Source organism: Bicyclus anynana, chromosome 19 (assembly GCF_947172395.1).
Source record: "Bicyclus anynana chromosome 19, ilBicAnyn1.1, whole genome shotgun sequence".
Lineage (NCBI taxonomy): Eukaryota > Metazoa > Arthropoda > Insecta > Lepidoptera > Nymphalidae > Bicyclus > Bicyclus anynana.
The window spans coordinates 3,671,287-3,691,667 of NC_069101.1; the positions used below are offsets into that span (position 1 = coordinate 3,671,287).

A 20,381-nucleotide genomic window follows, 5' to 3' on the forward strand; every position below is an offset into this window, starting at 1 on the left:
AGTGCGCTCAGAAACTTTTCTAACTAGTTCCTTCTTCAACTTTTTATCATAGAACTGCCAGCCTTTATAGCCAAGTGGCACGTCGATTCTGTTTCTACGATCGCTAACGCTTCAAAAACTAGAAAAATGTAGGTACGTGATCAAGGTCTGTCATTCCCATACATTTTTCTAGTTTTCGAAGCGTTTGCGATCGTAGAAAGAGAGTCGACATGCCACTTGGCTACTGGCTTGTAATTAAAGCCTCTTTGAGACATACGAAGCATCTCGGCTATTCGTCCCTGATCTGCACTGCGAAGTTATGTTTTTACAGCTTCCGTTTTCCCTACCACCTACAACATGGGTATCTTCAAGTCAAGAGAAAACAGGCATCTTCTAGGCTGGCGCGTTCCACCATATACTGCAATATCGGTTTTCTGACTAAAAATTGTAGTAGTAATTCCTAAAGACGAAAGTCTTCGAACTGTGCCAGTGACCTACTGATCTGAGACTTGATCGCTAACTATGGGCCTCTAAGCTATGCATGGGGTAAGTATCTCTGTAAGTGTCACGAAACTGAATTAGCAATAGGCAGGGCACATACCCTATATATTAATTTACTCTTTGGCACGTACTTATAGTATGAAGAGCCGATAGACGTTGGGGGCTGCTAACATGGCGACCCCGCGCCGCAAGGAAGTTATGATTTACTGGGATAGTAAGCAGCTGAGGCCAAATTTCAGACAAATCAGTTTAGTAGTATTGTCGCGAAGGAATTACAATACAAATACTTACACACACAAACTTCATAATTATACTTTGTAACAAAAAATTCGTTTATTTCAAATAGACTTAGCTATGACTGTCGGTACCGATGGTAGAGTCACTACATACCTTCTCAGTGACAGACATTAGTTGTCAAAAGTGTTTGTACCTACTAACTACTCAAAATAGACGAACTTTTTTAGAATTTAAACTATCGTGAGTGTTATTCATATTAATTGATTATGAAACACGGCTAAAACTCACGTGATATTAGGTCGGAGTATCCCGACTAGTTTCGAACCCATACGGGGCCCTTAGTCATGAGCTGGTTCTTGCATCGCGGCACGATCTGCGAAGCGGCTGCGCGACGCGCTGCTGCTCGCATTGCGCGCTCGGAGAGGGGTTGAGTGGTGGGGAGTGAAGGTTCCGTTACGCTTGAGTTTTAGCCGTGTTTCATAATCATTTAATAGACGAACTTCCATTAACGGGCTCTATAGTATAGTCCCACTACTTAGAAGATTTTTTCCAACTATTAGGACGAGAACGGCAATATTACTCATATCTAAAAGTCGTTTCAAATATTCTCTTGAAAAAAAGACGCAAATAAAACACAAAAATAATTATCACATAAAGGCGTACCCTTTTATTATCTTTTCAATTAAATACAGTTTTTATAAATACAAATAATCACGGTGGATAACGCTTACAAACATTTCTCGTCTCGTACATTGAGCAAAATGCAAGCAGGTTTTATATTAAAGACAATAAGATTGTCACATCAAACGTAAATTCAGACATCTACTGATAGTAAATAAATGTAAAGAAATGTAAATGTAAATAATTGATTGCTACGTTTACATTTAAAAAATTTCGTTTGTTGTTTATTATGGTTTTGAGTTCTAATTGGGTCGTTTATGATTAAGACTTGTTTAATAACTTTGTAATTAACACAATAAACAAATAAAGTGACGTTGCAGTGCGAATACCCGCTTCGCAATAAAATGTCAAAATCAAAAAAATTCAAAATATCTGAAAAATCCTTCATCTTCACAATAAGATCACAATCCTGGCTATAATAATTTTTCGGAGTTAGACAAATTTTTATCAATAAAATTAAAAAAAAGTTTTTTAAGCATTGTTCTATTATAAAAAATGTGCGATGGTTCGATCAATTATAAAAATGTAGCCATTTATACGAAATGCAAAGCGAAATAACATCGCACACTTATAGCTTGGCAAGTTCATTGATAACACTGCCATGATATGCGGGCGACGGGGGGAAAGACTGTGAAATCGTGCGCGCGTAAAGTGTGGTGCATGTGTCGTGGGTTTTTCTTTCATCGCTACACGCCCCCCGGCCCGCGCGGGCCATCGGGAGTGTTACGAACCAATTTGCCAAGCTATACCTGGCCAAACGTATGGCCGTAACAAATCTCACGATATCTCAGAAAAGCGGAGTGGGGGTTAGAAAATCGCCAAATTATGCCTCACGTAATTAATGGATGGCTCATATCCTGTAGTGAACGGCTGAGGTATAGGTAGGTGATATTAACATGTATGTTCATTTAAGGGTATTAAAACAATCTTTAAAAAATAATCTATACTCAATTACACTGTACTGCTTGAAAAAAAAAATATCGTTCCAAATAAATCTGTGCCTTCTCACATGTTACGATTTAATCACCTTTCACTCCATTAATTCACAAAGTTTATTTTTTATTTCAAACAACTTATATCGACATAATGAAATAACATGAAGGTACATAGATAATGCAGTTTGGTCGGACGTTAATTCCGTAGTTACAAATTATAGAACCGCATCTTTTGTTGGCGTAAAAATTAATAAAGTGTTATTAAAAAGTCAATAATGTACCGAAATGAGAGGAGAGAACAGTTGAACTGCAAGGGCCAGTGGCTGATCAATTTGTAGGGTGTCCAACATACATCCGTTAATTGGGACAAGTCCGGAAATTATTCGATCAGTATGATAATAGTAGATTATGAAACTGTTGCATAAATAGGTTCATTTTAGCACGAGTGAGTTTATAAAACGAAGTGAGTTTTATAATAGAGACACGAGAGCTTTTAAGCAAAGTTATGAAAGTTTGACTCTACTTTATCTAACCACATGCAATTTATTTTCAATATCATGAAATCTTGGTAACATATTTATTATTTTGTTTCAGCAATTTTATATTTATATAAATTAAGTTTAATATTGGATTTGCATGTAGTAAAATATGCTAATTTATCAATTAAAACAGATATTTGAATTTTATTCATTAATGTAGATTATGCTACAATTAATAGTGTCGTCGATACAATATTATTCAAAGATTTGGTTTAACTTTCTGTATTAGCATGTTTGGAAAAAGTCAAGTTAGAACAACTTCCAGGTGTTTAATTTAACTCGAATTGGGTATACTTGTGTTCAGTGGTAATCACACTAACTGGTATTGTACAGGTTTATTACCTAGCTGGTCTGACAAAATTACAAAAAAAAAGAGAAATCCACAGTTAAGGTTCATTTGGATTGATTGATTGTTATGTGTTATTTGTTTTGCTACGGAGGCTTGTTTTGGAAATATTTGAAAAAACCATTTCGAATTGTGTGTTACATTTTTACGGAAGCTTGTTTTGGAAATATAGAAAAAAAAAAATTTAAAAAAAAACCATTCCGAAGTTTTCGAAACCATGGCCACCCGATTCATTACCATCGCACACAAAACAAATTGTTTTCCAAGATTTATATTATAAGATATAGATAGCAATCAACGCAGTCTAATCTCACAGTAATGGAAAACATATTGTATTTGCCACAGTTGATTAGTTGTTACATATTATACGGCGCGCTACAGTTTTTTTATTACTTTGCTTTATCCCCATTTTATTTTAACACTTGAATCGACATACTCGCAAGTGTTATGGTGTAACATATTTTATTAGAAAGTAAAAATAGTTAAAGTAATCTACTTTAACAAAAGCATGTATCTAATAAAGTTAATTAATTTTATTCTGTACTGTTATTTATCAAGGGATTTCCTTGTGTTTTGCATACAAGATTGCTAGTAAAATATCGCTTGTCTGTAAAGTCTGTCTGACGATAGTTGAACGTAACGTAAGAAAATACTGACGGAATGGTTGCATTTTTCAAAAGAAAATGTTCGTTTTTCTAAAATACTGATTAATAATCTTCATAGACCAGAATATACTTAGTTTTTGTAAAAAAGGTTGGCAACCCTAGAGCGAGGGAACGACGCATGACGTCATCTTTTTTCGAGTGTGCAGCCGGCTCCATCGAATTATAAAACGTTGTCACGTCAAAATAATAATACACTAAAAGATTTTATTGGACCTCCGATGTAATATAAAGGTATAGGGCAACGCGCATCTTTCAGCGACATTGTCAGCGTGAAATTCAGTTATTCACAAATTCGGGAACCATAGATTTTTCGGGATAAAAAGTAGCCTTATGTAAAGTGTTCTGTACCTCTTCTATCTTTCAGTATCTTCTAAAGTCCCATAAAAATTAAAAAAAAAAATGTTTGTTGAGTTTCAGTGTCGTGTAAACAATAACTGTAAGCATTTGAATTTATGTCTCTTAAATTGCCTTCTAATAACTGTTAAATTTTTTTGGCTGGTGGGAGGCTCCGGCCGTGGCTAGTTACCACTCTACCGACAAAGACGTACCGTCAAGCGATTTAGCGTTCCGGTACGATGTCGTGTAGAAACCGAAAGCACAGTATTTACTCTGCCGAAAGTGAATGTGGATTTCATCATTCATTTCATTCATTTTGACGGCCTCCGTGGCGCAGTGGTTTGCGCGGTGGATTCACAAAACGGAGGTCCTGGGTTCGATCCCCGGCTGGGCAGTTTGAGATTTTCTTAATTTGTCCAGGTCTGGCTGGTGGGAGGCTTCGGCCGTGGCTAGTTACCACCCTACCGGCAAAGACGTACCGCCAAGCGATTTAGCGTTCCGGTACGATGCCGTGTAGAAACCGAAAGGGGTGTGGATTTTCATCCTCCTCCTAACAAGTTAGCCCTGCTTCCATCTTAGACTGCATCATCACTTACCATCAGATGAGATTGTAGTCAAGGGCTAACTAGTAAAGAATAAAAAAAAAAAAAAAAAAATCATCCTACTCGTAACAAGTTAGCCCGCTTCCATCTTAGATTGCATCATCACTTACAATCAGGTGAGATTGTAGTCAAGGGCTAACTTGAAGAGATTAAAAAAAAAAACAAATCACATTTATACCGGGGCCTACACTACATACGAAAATAGACTGCATTTAATTGCATAAAAATATCTTGTAACTTACATCTTGTATGAAAAACAGAACGGTGGATTTCATTACATGAAAGCGATCGATCGATAGTCAGTGAATACTGGTAATGAGATCGAAGTCAAATTCAAATTGTTAAATAAAAAAAAACTTTTTACAAGTATCAGAGGCCCACAAGATGACAAATTGTTAGATCCTCTATTGACGAGAGGTCACAAAAAGCGAAGTGTGCTTCGTTTTGATACAGTAAAATAAGGTAAAAAAAAAAACTACATTATCGCGCGCTCTAATAGAATGGCGGGCGAAAGCTGTGTAAACACAATTATTACAAACGGGAGCCGAGAAAAAACTCACCTGTAACACAAAATAAACGTTTACTTATGGCCGGTTTACATTGGTGATTAACAAGATTTTGTACCACATATGAAATTCTAAAATACTTGACCCATCCATACTAATATTTTACATGCGAAAGTAAGTCTGTATGGTTACCTAACCTAAGGTCCTCACCTAGCACCTCACCTCGTCCTCCCTCAACCTCATGTAAAAATAATGAGTTACCCATCTCTATTTGGTATAGTGATTATGGACCTTGGAGCAGAACAAAGGCTACTTTTATCTTGGAATAATACATTGTTCCTTATTTGTAAAAAAAACATAATTTCACGGGAACGGATATGAGGACGTACCTAGTAGGTAGGTAGATATGTCAGCGATTTTCTCAAAAAGTATTTTCAAGGGAGATACGATTTATTTGTGGTTTTCGTTGTATATTTTTCTGGGAAGATTTTTACGAAAAGTTTGATCGTTTATGGGGTATCTTACCAGCTGAGTGTCTCAGAATTACTGTTAAGTATTATTGGTGAAGAGGCGGCAAAATTATTATTTAAGTTACCTAATACATTTTCAAACTTATTTTATCATAGTTTGTGTGACTTAATATGGTAAAAATTAAACAATAATCTTTAAAATATTTTATGAAATGAAAATAGCAGTTTTATTCATACACTAATAAAAGTTTTATCTTAATGGTAATTGGTAATCGACATGCCGAAGTTATTCGACCCAGAAACTTGTTCAGTGTAAACTAGGCTTAAAATGTTATGTCTAATGTACGTAAGGACGATAAAAATAGATGAAAGAAAAATTAATTATTTGGAAGTTGCTTGTTGTGTGGTATATTTGGATAGATATTATTTCATACATTAAAATATAATAATCAAAATTAAATACTAAGAAATGTTATTAATATTACACGTGGATAGGTAATCGATATAAATTATATTTTTAGATGCAAGAAAGTGTACAATTGTTCACTCACCGTTGACTGGTGCGTTAACGCGTGTAAATGATGAATAAAATAATATACTTGTTTGATTAGTTAAAAATGTTTTTCTTAATGTTAACAATAATACACGCAAATTCTATATAAATCTTATAATATGTTAATGGCAGTGTTTGAAATGACATTCAATCGTTCAATACAATTATTTATTGATGCAATCTTTAGGCGCGTTTACACTTACGAAAAAAGCACGAGCCAATCTGCATGTCGTGATTCGCGGCACTTACGAGCTTCCAGCGATTCTGACATCGGATGTCGCTTTTCTTCCGCGGTTCATGACAACCATGAATATTTTAGCCTTTCTTACTTTTTCTAATCATCCTCATGTTTTGGATACCTTTTTTTTTGGATTAAATTATTTTGATACAATTCAATTACATAATTGCCAAAAAAAGTCTCTTTCTTTCACTCTGTTTGACTGTCTATCTATACGTTTGTGTTTGTCTGATAATGGACAATTGATGCAACACGATGTTTTAGCTCGTCACATTACACGAATTTGTGTTCTGCTCCTACTCGACTCGTAAGTGTAGTCTCGCCTTTATGGTAACGCATAGTTTATGTTGTTAAAAGTATACAATACTTTAATGGCTATGTGAATTGCACACCGTGTAAACGTCCGATTATCCTAAAATTCACAAGATATTTAATCCAAAATCTTCGTTAAATTTATCGTAGGTGATTAATAATAATAAATTAATTAACTAATTTAATTCGTTACTTCATTCGCTAACATATTAATCAGGTTAAGGAACTAAAATGACATGTTATTGCGTATAATTTGTCTACTTTTGGAAGTTTGGCTTATAGGCTTTTGTTGTAGCGAAAAATGCCACAAACTTATCTAACCCGGTGGCTAAAATTGGGAGTAAAGAAAAAAAGCAAGATCCGCGCCTTACAAGGAGGCTAAGTCTCGACGCCTGTACTCCCTCCCAGATTTATCATCTGAGAGGAGATGAACTAACGGGGTAGCGGTCGCCATTTTGAAAAATATTATACTGAAACCGAGACAGTGCTAGCCACCCACTATACGATAAACCACATGCCTAGCACTGCAGGCGTCGCAATCTGCATAATGTCATGCACATTGCGACCAACACACGATCAGTTTACCTTTTTTTTTATTCTTTACAAGTTAGCCCTTGACTACAATCTCACCTAATGGTAAGTGATGATGCAGTCTAAGATGGAAGCGGGCTAACTTGTTAGGAGGAGGATGAAAATCCACCAATCAATCACCAAACAAATCAATCAATCAAAAAAAAATCAATTAATTTCATTCTTAAAATCCAAAGTGATAATATTTTGATACTAATAATTTGATAAGTAAAAATAATAATAATAATAATTGATTTAAGTACCTAAATTAACGTGCTTATGAATTTAAGAGCAATTCTAGAAATGAAATGAAATGTTTAATTTTTAAAATTAAATTTAATAAATTATTAAACAACCGCATCTGAATCCCTTAACCTGTATACATAGTTTACGCGCGTAACCTAAAAAGCCAAATTGTTAAAATCATTAAATATTTTCATAAATTTCATTCACAACTTTAGTTTTCTTATAATATTTTGCTATAAAATGCCAGAAAAGATCTCAAAAAAACTAATTAAAGTAAACAATTTACATGTAATAACTATAAAAACACATACCCATTTTTTTGTGTATTTGCAGTCTAGCTGCCAAGTGATATTTTTCGAACAAAATGCTGATTTTTGAACCAAAGCAATAAAAAAAAAAGAAAAATTTATTTTTACAATTATTTTTGTAGCATGCAGTCAATCTTGTAGTGTAATTTTTATACTTTTTTATTACATACGATTATATTTATAATTATAATTATATACATACAATTTGAACCATATAAAGATATAATATTGTAATGTTTATTAAGAATACGAGGTATAATTGCTTATACATTTAACAAGCTAAATAGGCCTTACTATACGTTAGCAATATCCATTCTAGAAAACCCTCAAATTCCGACATCAATCCCTAATAGTCGAAGAGCTAGTAGGTTTTTGAGGAGCTATTTTAATAGATACAATGTGTCAGTAAGTAAGTGAAATAAAATTGTTATTTTGTTCGCTACTTAGTTTTGAAAATGAAATTAAACATTAAAAAAATTAAATTGAAAAATATTTTAATTGATACTTTAAAAAAAATGTACTTCAGTTTTTTAAATTACGGAATTTGTAAGACAAAATATCCTACTACTATTATAAACACGAAAGTTAGTATGGATGTTTGTTTGGACGTTTGTTACTCTAACGACGCAACTACTGAAGCGATTTGGCTGAAATTTAAAATGGAAATAGATTTTACTCTGGATTAACACATAGGCTTCTTTTCATTCCAGAAAAATCCATGGTGCCCGAGGGATTTCTGAAAAACTAAATTTCACGCGGACGAATTCGCGGGCCTCCGCTAGTTGTAAATAAAACAAGAAAAGTAGAAAATGAATGACAGTCCTATTGATTTGCAATAAAAATACGAAGCTTTAACTTTACTTTCAACTTTCAGGTAATCTTGAAGATTACTTTTTGACTAAACTTATAGCAACCACATTGTTCTACAAATTACGTGGTACATTGTCTCGTTCGGACGCTCTGAAATTTTCATTTCCTATAACTCAGTTAGCTACCAGAATCAAGAATTTTAGTCAATAAAAAAGTTGACCGTCTCATCGAGATGAAGCTACTCGCGAAAAATTATTTTGTTAGTAATCAGATGTGCAAAATGTTCTAGGGATTCCTGACTATTACGATTAGTCCAAATGTAATCCTACCATACAATACAGAAAATTTCAATTCTGCCCCACAAAACCACCGGCTCTAGGACTTTAATGAACGAATATATTAAGTTAATGAATACGTATAATAAATAAACAGTTATAATATTGGTACTGATTTAATTAAACTAATAATTACGCCATTTAAGTTAAAAGACAAAATTCAAAGGTTTTTATTTAACGTTAAGTTCAGTTTATATAAACAACTCTTCTACTAAGAACGCCTGAGAGTGGAGTAATTTCACCCGAAATCCCAAAATAATTAAGAAAATCCAAAAATATTCTCCACCGGAATACAAACCTGAGACTTTTACTCGTCTAATCTATACTCATTATAAACTGTGCATTCATTATTTTTCATATTTTAATGTAAGCATAAGCAAAAACAAAAATTAAAATGTCAAATTCATTTTGAGTTGTAAAAAAACTATAAGCAAACGAAATATTTACATATCCTTAAAGTACGTACTTATCACAGTCCAGAGGGCAACTTACTCAGAAGTGTCTTAAAGGTGTTCGCCCATTACACACTTGAGTATTTCGGTATACTTGAAACTAAACTATTAGGTATTTTGCCGTACCATGACACCAAAATACTGTATTTGAAAAACATCCATTTTTGAAAAGTCGCAGTATTCTTTGTTGATAGATAAAGTATTAAAGAGTTTCTCAGAATATTTATGTAAAAAAAAACTCGGGACTGCCGCGGTAAAGCTATTTATTAAAAAAAAAAATAAAAAAAAATATTTTCGTTACGGAATTTCTTGATTGGGTCGCCGCCGCCCTCGATAAAACATATGCAATCGCTTAAAAATATTTAAATGCCGGTTATCTGAAGGTACAATGATAATATCACAGCAGCTAAATTCCAATTTTGTTTAAATTTTACTCCTTAGTAAATTTGTAATTTAATTTTAGATTATATATTTCAAGAAAGGAGATGGTCCAAAATTGTATGGAGCCCAGGTCCAGTCATTGTACCCTGGCGGAAATAAAAGAAGATATTATTTTCAACTATTTTTCATTATACAAATCTACGTATTTACTTTAATTCTTTCGAAATAATATTAATTATCTCCCAAGAAATGCAACATTAATGGCGGATAGATGACCATTTCAATGCATTATTCGATTTGACGTTTGCTGTCAACTGTCATGTCATAGTTGCTTTATGGGCGCCATCTTGATATAACTCAAAAACTTGGGTTTTTATTTTATTAATTTCTTTTTATTTAGTTAGATTTATTCACTTTAATAAAATTTAATAAATTCCTTGTATTTTTTAAATTTTAATGATACGGGGTACAAGAGTGGACCTGAAATGGACCATCTCCTTTCAACAAATACAATAAATTGGCTATTGTATCTATTGTAATGGGCAAAAACCTTTAGACACGTATATTTACTCACAATTTGGCTGTTTAGGTAATTATGAATAATTGTAATACTTTCCCTAATATGTCGAGATAATTTTTAAACATTTACAAAATTCGTGTTACAGGGAAGATTGGTAACTTACATTAAATATTACTTATCTATATCTAGAACAGAAGTACATATATTATGAATAGGTAAGATACACAAAAGATGGGCCTTAGATTTCTGGAATTTGACTTTGAACAATGTTTTTGCGTATATTTAAATAATTACAACTTAACACCTAAACACATTAAAACATGTTCCAACTACGAATAAGTTTAAAGTCATATTTGTCGGTCTGAGGCACAATTATCCGCACTTTTTAATATACACGCGTCACATTAAAGTGGGCGGGTAATTCTGCCTCTGAGTATATATCGTGAAGAGGAAGCGACGGCATCTAAAACTTCTTTGTCTCTTTTTTCCCATTGCAACGATAGAGACATCGATATTTTCAATCTCTCGTGCGAATGAAGGCTTAAAGAAAAAAGACATTTTGCGTTGTAAAAAAATTATCCTAGATAATAAATTCGTCTTAACAGTTTTGGAATATAATTCGGTAGTTTCAAAAACACAACACAACATCAATATAATTTATATTTGACCGAGAATACGAACAAGTAATTAAACTTGGTCTTCAAAAGTTACAGTTAAATGGGATAACTTAAAAAAACACATACATAAAAAAGTCTTTCTTGTGTCAGCATCATACATATTAAAGGCAGGTAATCGTATTTTTATGGTTATACGATTTTTTTAGCTTAATATAATATCTCACTCCGCGATAATATCCTAACTGATAGGGCCAAGAGAAGCGCGAAAAATAATAAATTAAATTAACTTTACATTGTATTATATAATCTCCCCTGCAACAGTAAACTACCCTTAAATTAATCATGTTACATTAATTCCAGCATCACTCCAACAATACATTTACATGGAATGTCTTATTCCAACCGAAATCATACCAAGAGGTCAGCCTTCCGTCAAAGTTATGATTCTATGGAGAGGCTAATTGCGTAATGCGATCGCAATCATCTTCGACAATTTCAATGTCATTACAAATATGTTAAAAACGGTAGGTGATTGCAATTACATTGTGCAATGAACCCATTGTCTATGGTATCTGATGTGAGGTATATTACAGTTATAGTTTTTATAGATTTTTTTGGACGGTTTTGCAAAATTTAATATTTTCATTTACACCAATGAAGTAAAACTAGTGCAATAGACAAAATTCTGAAACAGTGTCCTGAGAATTAAATAAAAATAATATTTTATTAATTTTACTCTAACAACCTGAAGGATACAGACTATATGCCACTTAAGTAACTTTTCTTCTCAACTTAAATGACGTTTTAACTTCGCCGGAAGGCCTGTATATAGATTATTTGACTTTCGAACGTCATCACATTCGCCTAATACGATGTTAGGAGTAATTTTGGACAATTTTAACCTTAATTTTGACTCGGTATCAATTATCAAGCCACCATTGCGTAATTTTTGTCGCGAACCCTCTGCCGTCAAATGGCGAAGCCCAGGGTTCGGTACCCCACTTTGAGACCCCGTCCTATAGTGAGTATAAACCTTAATGGCTCCACAGTTAATTCAAAACAATGACAAAGGAGATGAGCCATATTTTATGTTATTTCAGGCCAGGCCTGGACTTCAAACAAAAGGGAATGCCCATCCCCGGCCCAGGCCTACCCTTACCACCCGCGCATCTAAAAAAATCTTGATAATGCTACTTTAATAATTAAATCATTACTTTATCAAAAAAGTTTGCTACAACGTTTTGTGAAATTTTTAATTCATCTTTAATTTGTCCATAACGGAGATCAAATAAGCAAAGATCCTTGACAATACCGCCTGAGTTTTACGACTTATTCTGAAGACTGTTATTATGATTGGTTTGTATGTTCGTTTTCTTGTTTGTTAAGCTTGTAGGTAACAGACAAAAATATTACAGCTTCAAATGTTACTTCGCCGGTTTGGTATACTGGCGAACTTTTTGAGCAAGAAGAGTGATGGAGAACCTGTTTTTTTCTTCAAACAACATACTTTTAGTAAGCCAATTATTTAACCAGATCCTTATTTATACTTTTAAGAAATTAAATATCACGTGTCTCAATCCGTGAAGGAAAACATCGTGAGGAAACCTGCATACCAGAGAATTATTTTAATTCTCTGCGTGTGTGAAGTCTGCCAATCAATGCGGATTGGCAGACTTCACACACGCACACACAGCGTGGTGGACTATTGGCCTTACCCCTCTCATTCTGAGAGGAGACTCGAGCTCAGCAGTGAGCCGAATATGGGTTGATTTGATGACGACGTGCTCCCGGGGCCGACGTTGTATTTGCCGATGGGGATTGCCCTTTGGCCCATCTTCTTTGTTATTGTCTTGAACTATTATTAACCAAGGAGCCATTCAGGCGAGTCGTGAGGCTTATACAAACGCTCTATGCAAATATAATGACGTGCCAAGTTAAAACAATTTATGTATACCGTTTCATTTACTTGTTCGCGTGCAAGTACCTAGTGATGACTGCGTGCAGCTCGTGCGGCAGCTTGGTGCGGTCGTGCGTGCTCACGTACGCGCGCACGCAGGCCGCGAGGTCCGCGTAGAGGTCCAAAAGCGCCTCGAGGCCTATGTTGCGCAGGGCCTTCGCGTTCTTATATAGAATGTTATCTAACTCAGTCTTGTTTATCAGTACTTTCTCTGTATCTGTAACAAGATTCTATCTATAATAAAAAAAAATAATCCTGAATGTGTTCCTCAATCGCAAATCTCGAGTTTTTTTAGAATATTTTATCAAGTTAAAGTTATGATTCCTATTGAAGACTAAAAAAAGTCTACAAAAATCTTTTCTATGCTCCCATGCAAACGATACGTAATTAGAAAATTCAATTTAAACTTTAATACCATATCAATAAGTGTCAGTGGAGAGGTTCCAGAAAGGCAAAACAATTGGGTGACTTTAGGGTGGGGGTAGTGTAGTGGTAGGGTAAAAGTAAGGTAGAGAATATCATTATTACATAAAAAATAAACTAATTCCTGCCTCTGTGATTAAAAATTACATACCTCCAGTAGACGTCTCGTGACCTGAATTCCTTTTCTTTGGTGATTGCTTCGTAGGAGTCCTCTCTGTTGATTTGGCGGGACTGAAAAAGAATAATGTTTTCACTATTTTAATCTACACTAATATAATAATTCTGAAATGCTTGTTTCTATTTGAAACTCATCATCATTATTTTATACGAGTACCACCGGGTGCCCGATACTTGGACCGCGAGAAAATCGGTGTATTTTCATTGTACGTGACCATTTTTTAGAAGATAAAATGACATTTTGCCTGTAAATAAAAGAGGAGTATTTAAATAAATAAGAGAAGAGTAAAAGAGAGTAAATAAGAGAGGAGTAATACATGATTTTGATCTCTTTTTTTTATATCGAAGGTCTTCGAACAGTGCGTTTCGCCAGTGATGACTTGCGGACCCGAGACTTGGTCGCTAACTTTAGGCCTCATAAGAAGGCTCAAATTCACTCAGCGGGCGATGGAGTGAATTTATCTGCGTGATCGAATCAGAAATGAGGAGATCCGCAGAAGAACTTAAGTCACTGACAGTCACGAAGCTGAAATGGTTTGGGCAAGCCACATAGTTCGAAGAACCGGTAAACGTTGGGCTCAAGCACCTCCATCTTTTCAGTTGTGTGCATTTCAAGAAATTAAATGCCACGTGTCTCAAACGGTGAAGGAAAACAACGTGAGGAAACCTGCATACCAGAGCATTTACTTAATTTTCTTTCATGAACTCATTAAGGTTGAATTCCGCCTGCAGGTAGTGGAGAAGTTTTAAAGAAAATACGTATGCACTTTGACAAGGTTTTATTGCGACTTACTTATGAATTTTGCTTTACTAATGATAGATGTGCGTGTGTGCGTTAGGTATGCATATTAAACGAATGTTCGTTGTGTGATAGCTTGCATTATGAAAGCTATGTATGTAACTTTTATACGACGTATGACTTTGCTTTGTAAAAGTTTTGTGCTTTGTTTTGAGTTACGTATTTAGCTTTTTAATCTAAACACTCTTCAAGTCTGCCAATTGCTGCCAACTGCCGCGTTGGGCCAGCGTGGTGGACTAACCTAACCCCTCTCATTCTGAGAGGAAACTCGAGCTCAGCAGTGAACCTAATATGGGTTGATAATGATGTGTTCGCGAAAAGACACCTACAGTTTATTTCAATGACGTCACAAAGATAGTGTCAGGCTATACCTCTCCAGCACGTGGTTGATTTGCGGATGCGGGGTGAGGTTCAGCAGCGACTCGTCGTTGGCCGGCCGGCGCAGCGGCGCGTCGTCGTCCGACCCCGACGAGCTGCACGACCCGTTGTGTAGTGGCGTTGATGTGATCGGCTTGTTTTCTTTAGACTCCTCGTCCGTTATCGGCATATTTGAGTCTTTGAAGTTCTGTAACACAGTGAATAGAAATAATTAAAAAAAAAAAAATTTGGTTGGTGCTAACCTATAGGTAAATCCTCTGGCGCCATACCACCCCTGTATGCCTAGCATGCGACCGACAAAGTCGCGTAAAGATAGACAAAATGTGACGGAAAAGTAGTCCCAGTTCGACACAACGCAGTAAAAGAGATAGCGATATTTCACCATTTCTTTTACTTGAGGTTGCACCGCAGTTGGTTAACGTTGACATTTGTCTATCTCTTCACGAGATTCGTCTCAGTCGTTCGTCAAGTTAGGCCTATTACACAACGCGGTGGAGGAGTCAGTAATCTGAACTGAGTCTTCAACCGCGTTGTCCGTTGAGTTATGATAACAAAGGGTAAAGGGCAGATATACTCATCATTGAGGCCAATTGTATACGGAGTGTAGCACTGCACCCTTTTTGTATAGCTCATAGTCTTCTATGAGCACGTATTGTATACGTCACAGTGTTCGACGCACATATTTCTGCGTGCAGTCAACACGTGCGTTTTCTGATTCAGAGGAAGGGCTCGAATTGTCGTACGATTTTGCATATGCTCAGTAAAAGTCATTTACTGTATCACAAAGTCGATCTATCCTGCCCTGCGCTATTTAATTTTGAGGAATTAATAGTCAAAGGAATTTAAGACATGGACCAACAAAGTTTCACCTGAATGTCACCTCCTTCAGACTTACTTTCCAGTCTAGATTAGTAAGGAACGAAAATATTTATTCTTACCTTAGGCGTAGTCTTCTGCCGTTTGACAACGAGCCCTTTCGACCAGGCGTTAATTCTTCTACGTTTGCGCTTCGCTGAATGTGTTTCACTCTTCTCACCGTTCTGCGGAGTCTGGACTGTCTTGCTGTCGTTCTGCTCTGTTGTGAGTGAGACTTGCGCTGTAATAGAATAGCTAATATTACTCGAAAATCTTAAAAGTCTGAATAGCTTGTACAGTCAACGATTCTTGTCTGAACCGGTTGTTGAAAAATATATACTAAAATAGAAATAAGAAAAAGTACAATATTTTATAGCCCAATCTAGTAGTTACAATTCAAGGTCGGGGTCCAAACCAGGATTTCTTAAAATGGGTCTTAAATCTTGGTGGTAATAAAAAACTAACAACCTCACGGATGTTATTTTTTATATCAATGAAGCGACTAGTAATCTATGACTTCATATAGCACGATGGTTACGAGTAGTTAGTAAATACTCTTTCAATCAGAGTATTAGTCAAGACAAAAGACCCAAAATTTGTGATCCTTTTGATTTAGAAGGTCATAAGGCCTATGGATAATATGAAGTCAGTGATGATAAGATCAAACTTACGCAAGTTGGAAGCAGTGTATATGAAGTCGGGCAGGTCGTTGTCAGCCGCGCCCTCCTCGACCCTCCGGCGCGCTATCTCCTGGCAGTCGAGCTCAAAGTCGCTGTCCATCTCCACGTCGATCAGAGCGTGCGCGTGGTCGCGCAGCGCGCACGCTTCGTGACGTATCTGCTTGTCTGACGATGTTCTATGGCATAATAAAAAAAATATATAATACTTTTCCCTATGCCCTACAATTGGACATTATGTATAAAAAATTAGACATTATGTATTTTATTAGAATTCATATGTAATATAATTACTATAGTGTTATTTTAGGCTTCTACCCATTAGTACGTTGCGTCATTGCAGCGTCGACGCTTCGTCGTTTTCCTCATATTAAGTCGTATGCAGCATTAAAGTTTTTATTCGTAACAGACGTTTGACGATGGATCGAAGTGGGAGGAGTTCTGCCAGCCGGCCTAACTGCCTTGTTGAAGCTCCGGTGCGATAACAAACAGTGTTCCGTGAAAAACATCTATATTGTATGATGTTGGAATTGACTTTGTGGGTCCTCTTGGGTGCGACGTCGTGCGTCAACACAGGCATACAATGCGTTGATCCGTTGCGACGACGTAACGCACTAACAAGGCCTTGCCCTCAGTGGTAAGTTAGTTCTACTCTCATAAATCAAACAACTGCAATTATTATAAGTCATAACGACATACATTATACTAACGTGCTAATTGTAATGAAATTCAGAATTACATTATATATTATCGTCACACACTAGTTTAACTAATTTATATATTAATTTACATATTATGTGTCTAAATCACGGACTTATATCCTAATCATCCATGGATGACCGCACTTTCTACAAACGCTAACACTTCGAAAATTAAAAAAAATGTATGCGAATGACATTCACTATCGATAGGTCACGTGATCAAGTTGTCGATCAGATCTGTCATTCCCATACATTTTGTAAATTTTCGAAGCGTTACCGTTCATAGAAAAAGAAATCGACGTGCCACATGGCTTGGTCCAGACCTTATAGTCGAGATTGCGTTCCGATCGATTCACTTATTAATACTTTAAATTTCAAAAAAATTAAATTCATTTATTTCACTATTCACTATTTGTAAAGAATCTACCACCGGTTTAAACAGCCGGTTCTGCTGAGAAAAGCTGGCAAGAATCTCAACTCAACATTATAATATGGGTTTTATTATATCAGTAACTAAATTTAACGAAACCATCGTAGGGACCTTTAATTTAATGGTAAGATTTGTTACCATGTAAGAATGTTATTACTCCATATATGGTTTTGGATGACATCTTTATCAAACTGATCTTAATGAATAAATCTCGATTTCACTTGCATAGTACCGTTTCTTAAGATTCTATACTAATATTATAAAACTGAAGAATTTGTTTGTTTGCTTGAACGCACTAATCTCAGTAACTATTGGTCCGATTTTAAAAAATCTTTCAGTGTTTAATTATCAAGGAAGGCTATAAGCTATATATTATCCCCGTATTCCTACGGGAACGGGAATTACGCGGGTGAAACCGCGCGGCGTCAGCTAGTACGGGGATAAAATATAGATTATGACATTCACAAATAGCGTGCTTTCTATTCGTAAAATAGATTTCAAAATCGGTTGAGTAGTTCCAGATATTACTCCCTACAACTTCACAAACTTTACCTCTTTAGTTTAGATTATAACCCACACTCTGGTAAAGCGTCCGCACTAATACACAAAGAATCTAAAAATAGCAGTTCATAATTTGACCTATTCACTATCCACTTTTAATATCAGGCAAAATATCGAGGAAAAGAATAAACAAGCAATGTCAAGTCTAATAAAGTCCGTGATCTAAAGTACTATGTATAATAGTAGGAGAGCCGATGAGGGGATTTTTGCAGTTACTCGAGCGCGGCAGATGAACATTGAGTACCTCCCACCAAGTATGAGCCCTTAATATTGGTGGGTTGCCCTTAATCAACCAAAAAAAAGTAACTTCAGAAATACTCAACCAGCATTAAGATTAAGATAGGGTAGGTGAGTTGATAGCTAAAAACTGCACATTCCAAAAATTTGACGATTTGTGCGTAACGTAATGGAATGGGAGGGTTTCAGTTACAAAATAAAATCTTTATATTTTAGATCTCGAGTTACGAGCGTGATTGATTTTTTACTTAATTTGCAGGAAATAAGCTCCTAATTAATCGCTAAAATTTTCAGACAATTTCAGTAAGCCAAAGTAATAAAAATTGCTTTTAAAGTCTGTAGTTTTTTTTCCACCGCTAAAAGCGAAAAAAGAAGATAACCATTTATTCTTCCTATAATTTATTCTACCAAATGCAATCGGTCCCCATGACGCTCGAGTAACTGTAAATTTAGCATCTCGGACTCCCCTACTATAATCAATAACAAGCAAGCAAATCTCTATAGTAATATGATATGCACAAAAGGTTAGAGGATGTTGTTAAGTACATAATATATTACTGTTTACATGTCAATTATATATAATACTATCAATACATTACTATAATGTCAGCCCATACCTAGACATCGCTCTAGCCCTTTGTAAATGGAATGCTCGGAAAATATGAAAAAAATATGACACATTAATTTGATGACGATGAAATATGATATACACAATGATAGAAAAGACATGCAAAACATTTTTATAGATAACCACATATAGTGCGATACAAAAGAGTAATAAATGAGGACGCTGTTGTCATTTATTGTCGTTTTTTTTTTCGACAAGTTAGCCCTTGACTACAATCTCACCTGCAGGGTTATTATGTAACTCGGTATACCATACAAGTAATCAGTCACTACATCGTTTGTCATCGTATTTTCGTTTTTGCAATCATCTAACATTGTGTTTTCAACGAAATGACACAAAATTCGTCATTATACGTAAAGTAACATTAGTCTAATAGTGGTAGTAGCAGGTAGTAACGTTCTTCTAACGCAACACTGATAATCACGTTATTTTGTTGAAAAATATTCATTTTAGACGATCGTTAAAACAAATCATCATTGCCACTTGATGGAAAATGGCGTAGTCAAGGCAATTTCGTAGAAATAACTACATTAGATGATCACAAAAAAAGAAAATACGACGAAAATCGATGTAGTGACTCATAGTTTGAATGGTACACTGAGATACATAATAGGCCCGCTGATGGTTAATGACGATGCAATCTAAAATGAAACTAGACTTGTTAGGAGGAGGATGAAAATCCACACCCCTTTCGGTTTCCACACGACATCGTACCGGAACGATAAATCGCTCTGCAGTACGATGTCGTGAGTACACAGTGAGTTTATTCGTTAAATTTTTATTAATTTTTAGTCTTTTATGTCACACTATAAGATAGACAACGCCAGCGTAATACAGAAATGCGAAGGTGCAGAAAAAATATATCCAACAGAATTAGAAACGTAAAGGTTGACTGCCTCCCTACAGCAACTGTGGAGTTGCCAGATATAAACAGTTAAGTAATGTTATTTATAACACATTAGCTCGTAAAGTATCGTTTATCAATATTGTAATGTATCTCATTACGCACATGTGCCGTAATGTAATATAAGACCTTTATCATCCATATAAAAAGGAACGGTACTTTTCAAAATCTTCGCAAAGAGTTTTTATGTCAGAAAATTGCTTAACATTTTATGAATAAAAATAACCTTGTGAGATAAAATTTAATAAAAAAAAACATTCTTTCATTTAAATAATTTTGACAATAAATATAAACCATTTATCGGTAACAGAAACACAAAACTATTAATTTACTTTATTAGTAATACTGGCTGTTTTTGGTGCATTTGCCTAAAAAAAAACGCACTTCGCTATAGCTAAAAATGACAAGCGTATCAAAATGTCATCATGAGGAAAACAAAGATGCAAATTAATTTTCAGAAAGTGTGTTTCCTCGCAAATGTGTTATAAAACGTCGTATGACATACGTGCGCTTTG

At 35.2% G+C, this 20,381-nt stretch overlaps 1 protein-coding gene across 4 annotated transcripts in view; it reads right to left on the reverse strand.

Moving 5' to 3' along the window:
- Positions 1-1,358: 1,358 nt before the first annotated feature.
- The window catches only part of LOC112050929 (ATPase family AAA domain-containing protein 2), a 48,104-nt gene continuing 29,081 nt past the window's right edge, over positions 1,359-20,381 (reverse strand). For all 4 annotated transcript variants that reach the window (XM_052887294.1, XM_052887293.1, XM_052887292.1 and 1 more), the window contains exons 23-27: positions 16,400-16,584; positions 15,812-15,969; positions 14,867-15,060; positions 13,671-13,750; positions 1,359-13,313 (exon numbers count right to left, since the gene is read on the reverse strand). In XM_052887294.1, the coding sequence (XP_052743254.1) occupies positions 13,102-13,313; positions 13,671-13,750; positions 14,867-15,060; positions 15,812-15,969; positions 16,400-16,584 (829 nt within the window). In that variant the 3' untranslated portion in view covers positions 1,359-13,101. The remainder of the gene's footprint in view (positions 13,314-13,670; positions 13,751-14,866; positions 15,061-15,811; positions 15,970-16,399; positions 16,585-20,381) is intronic.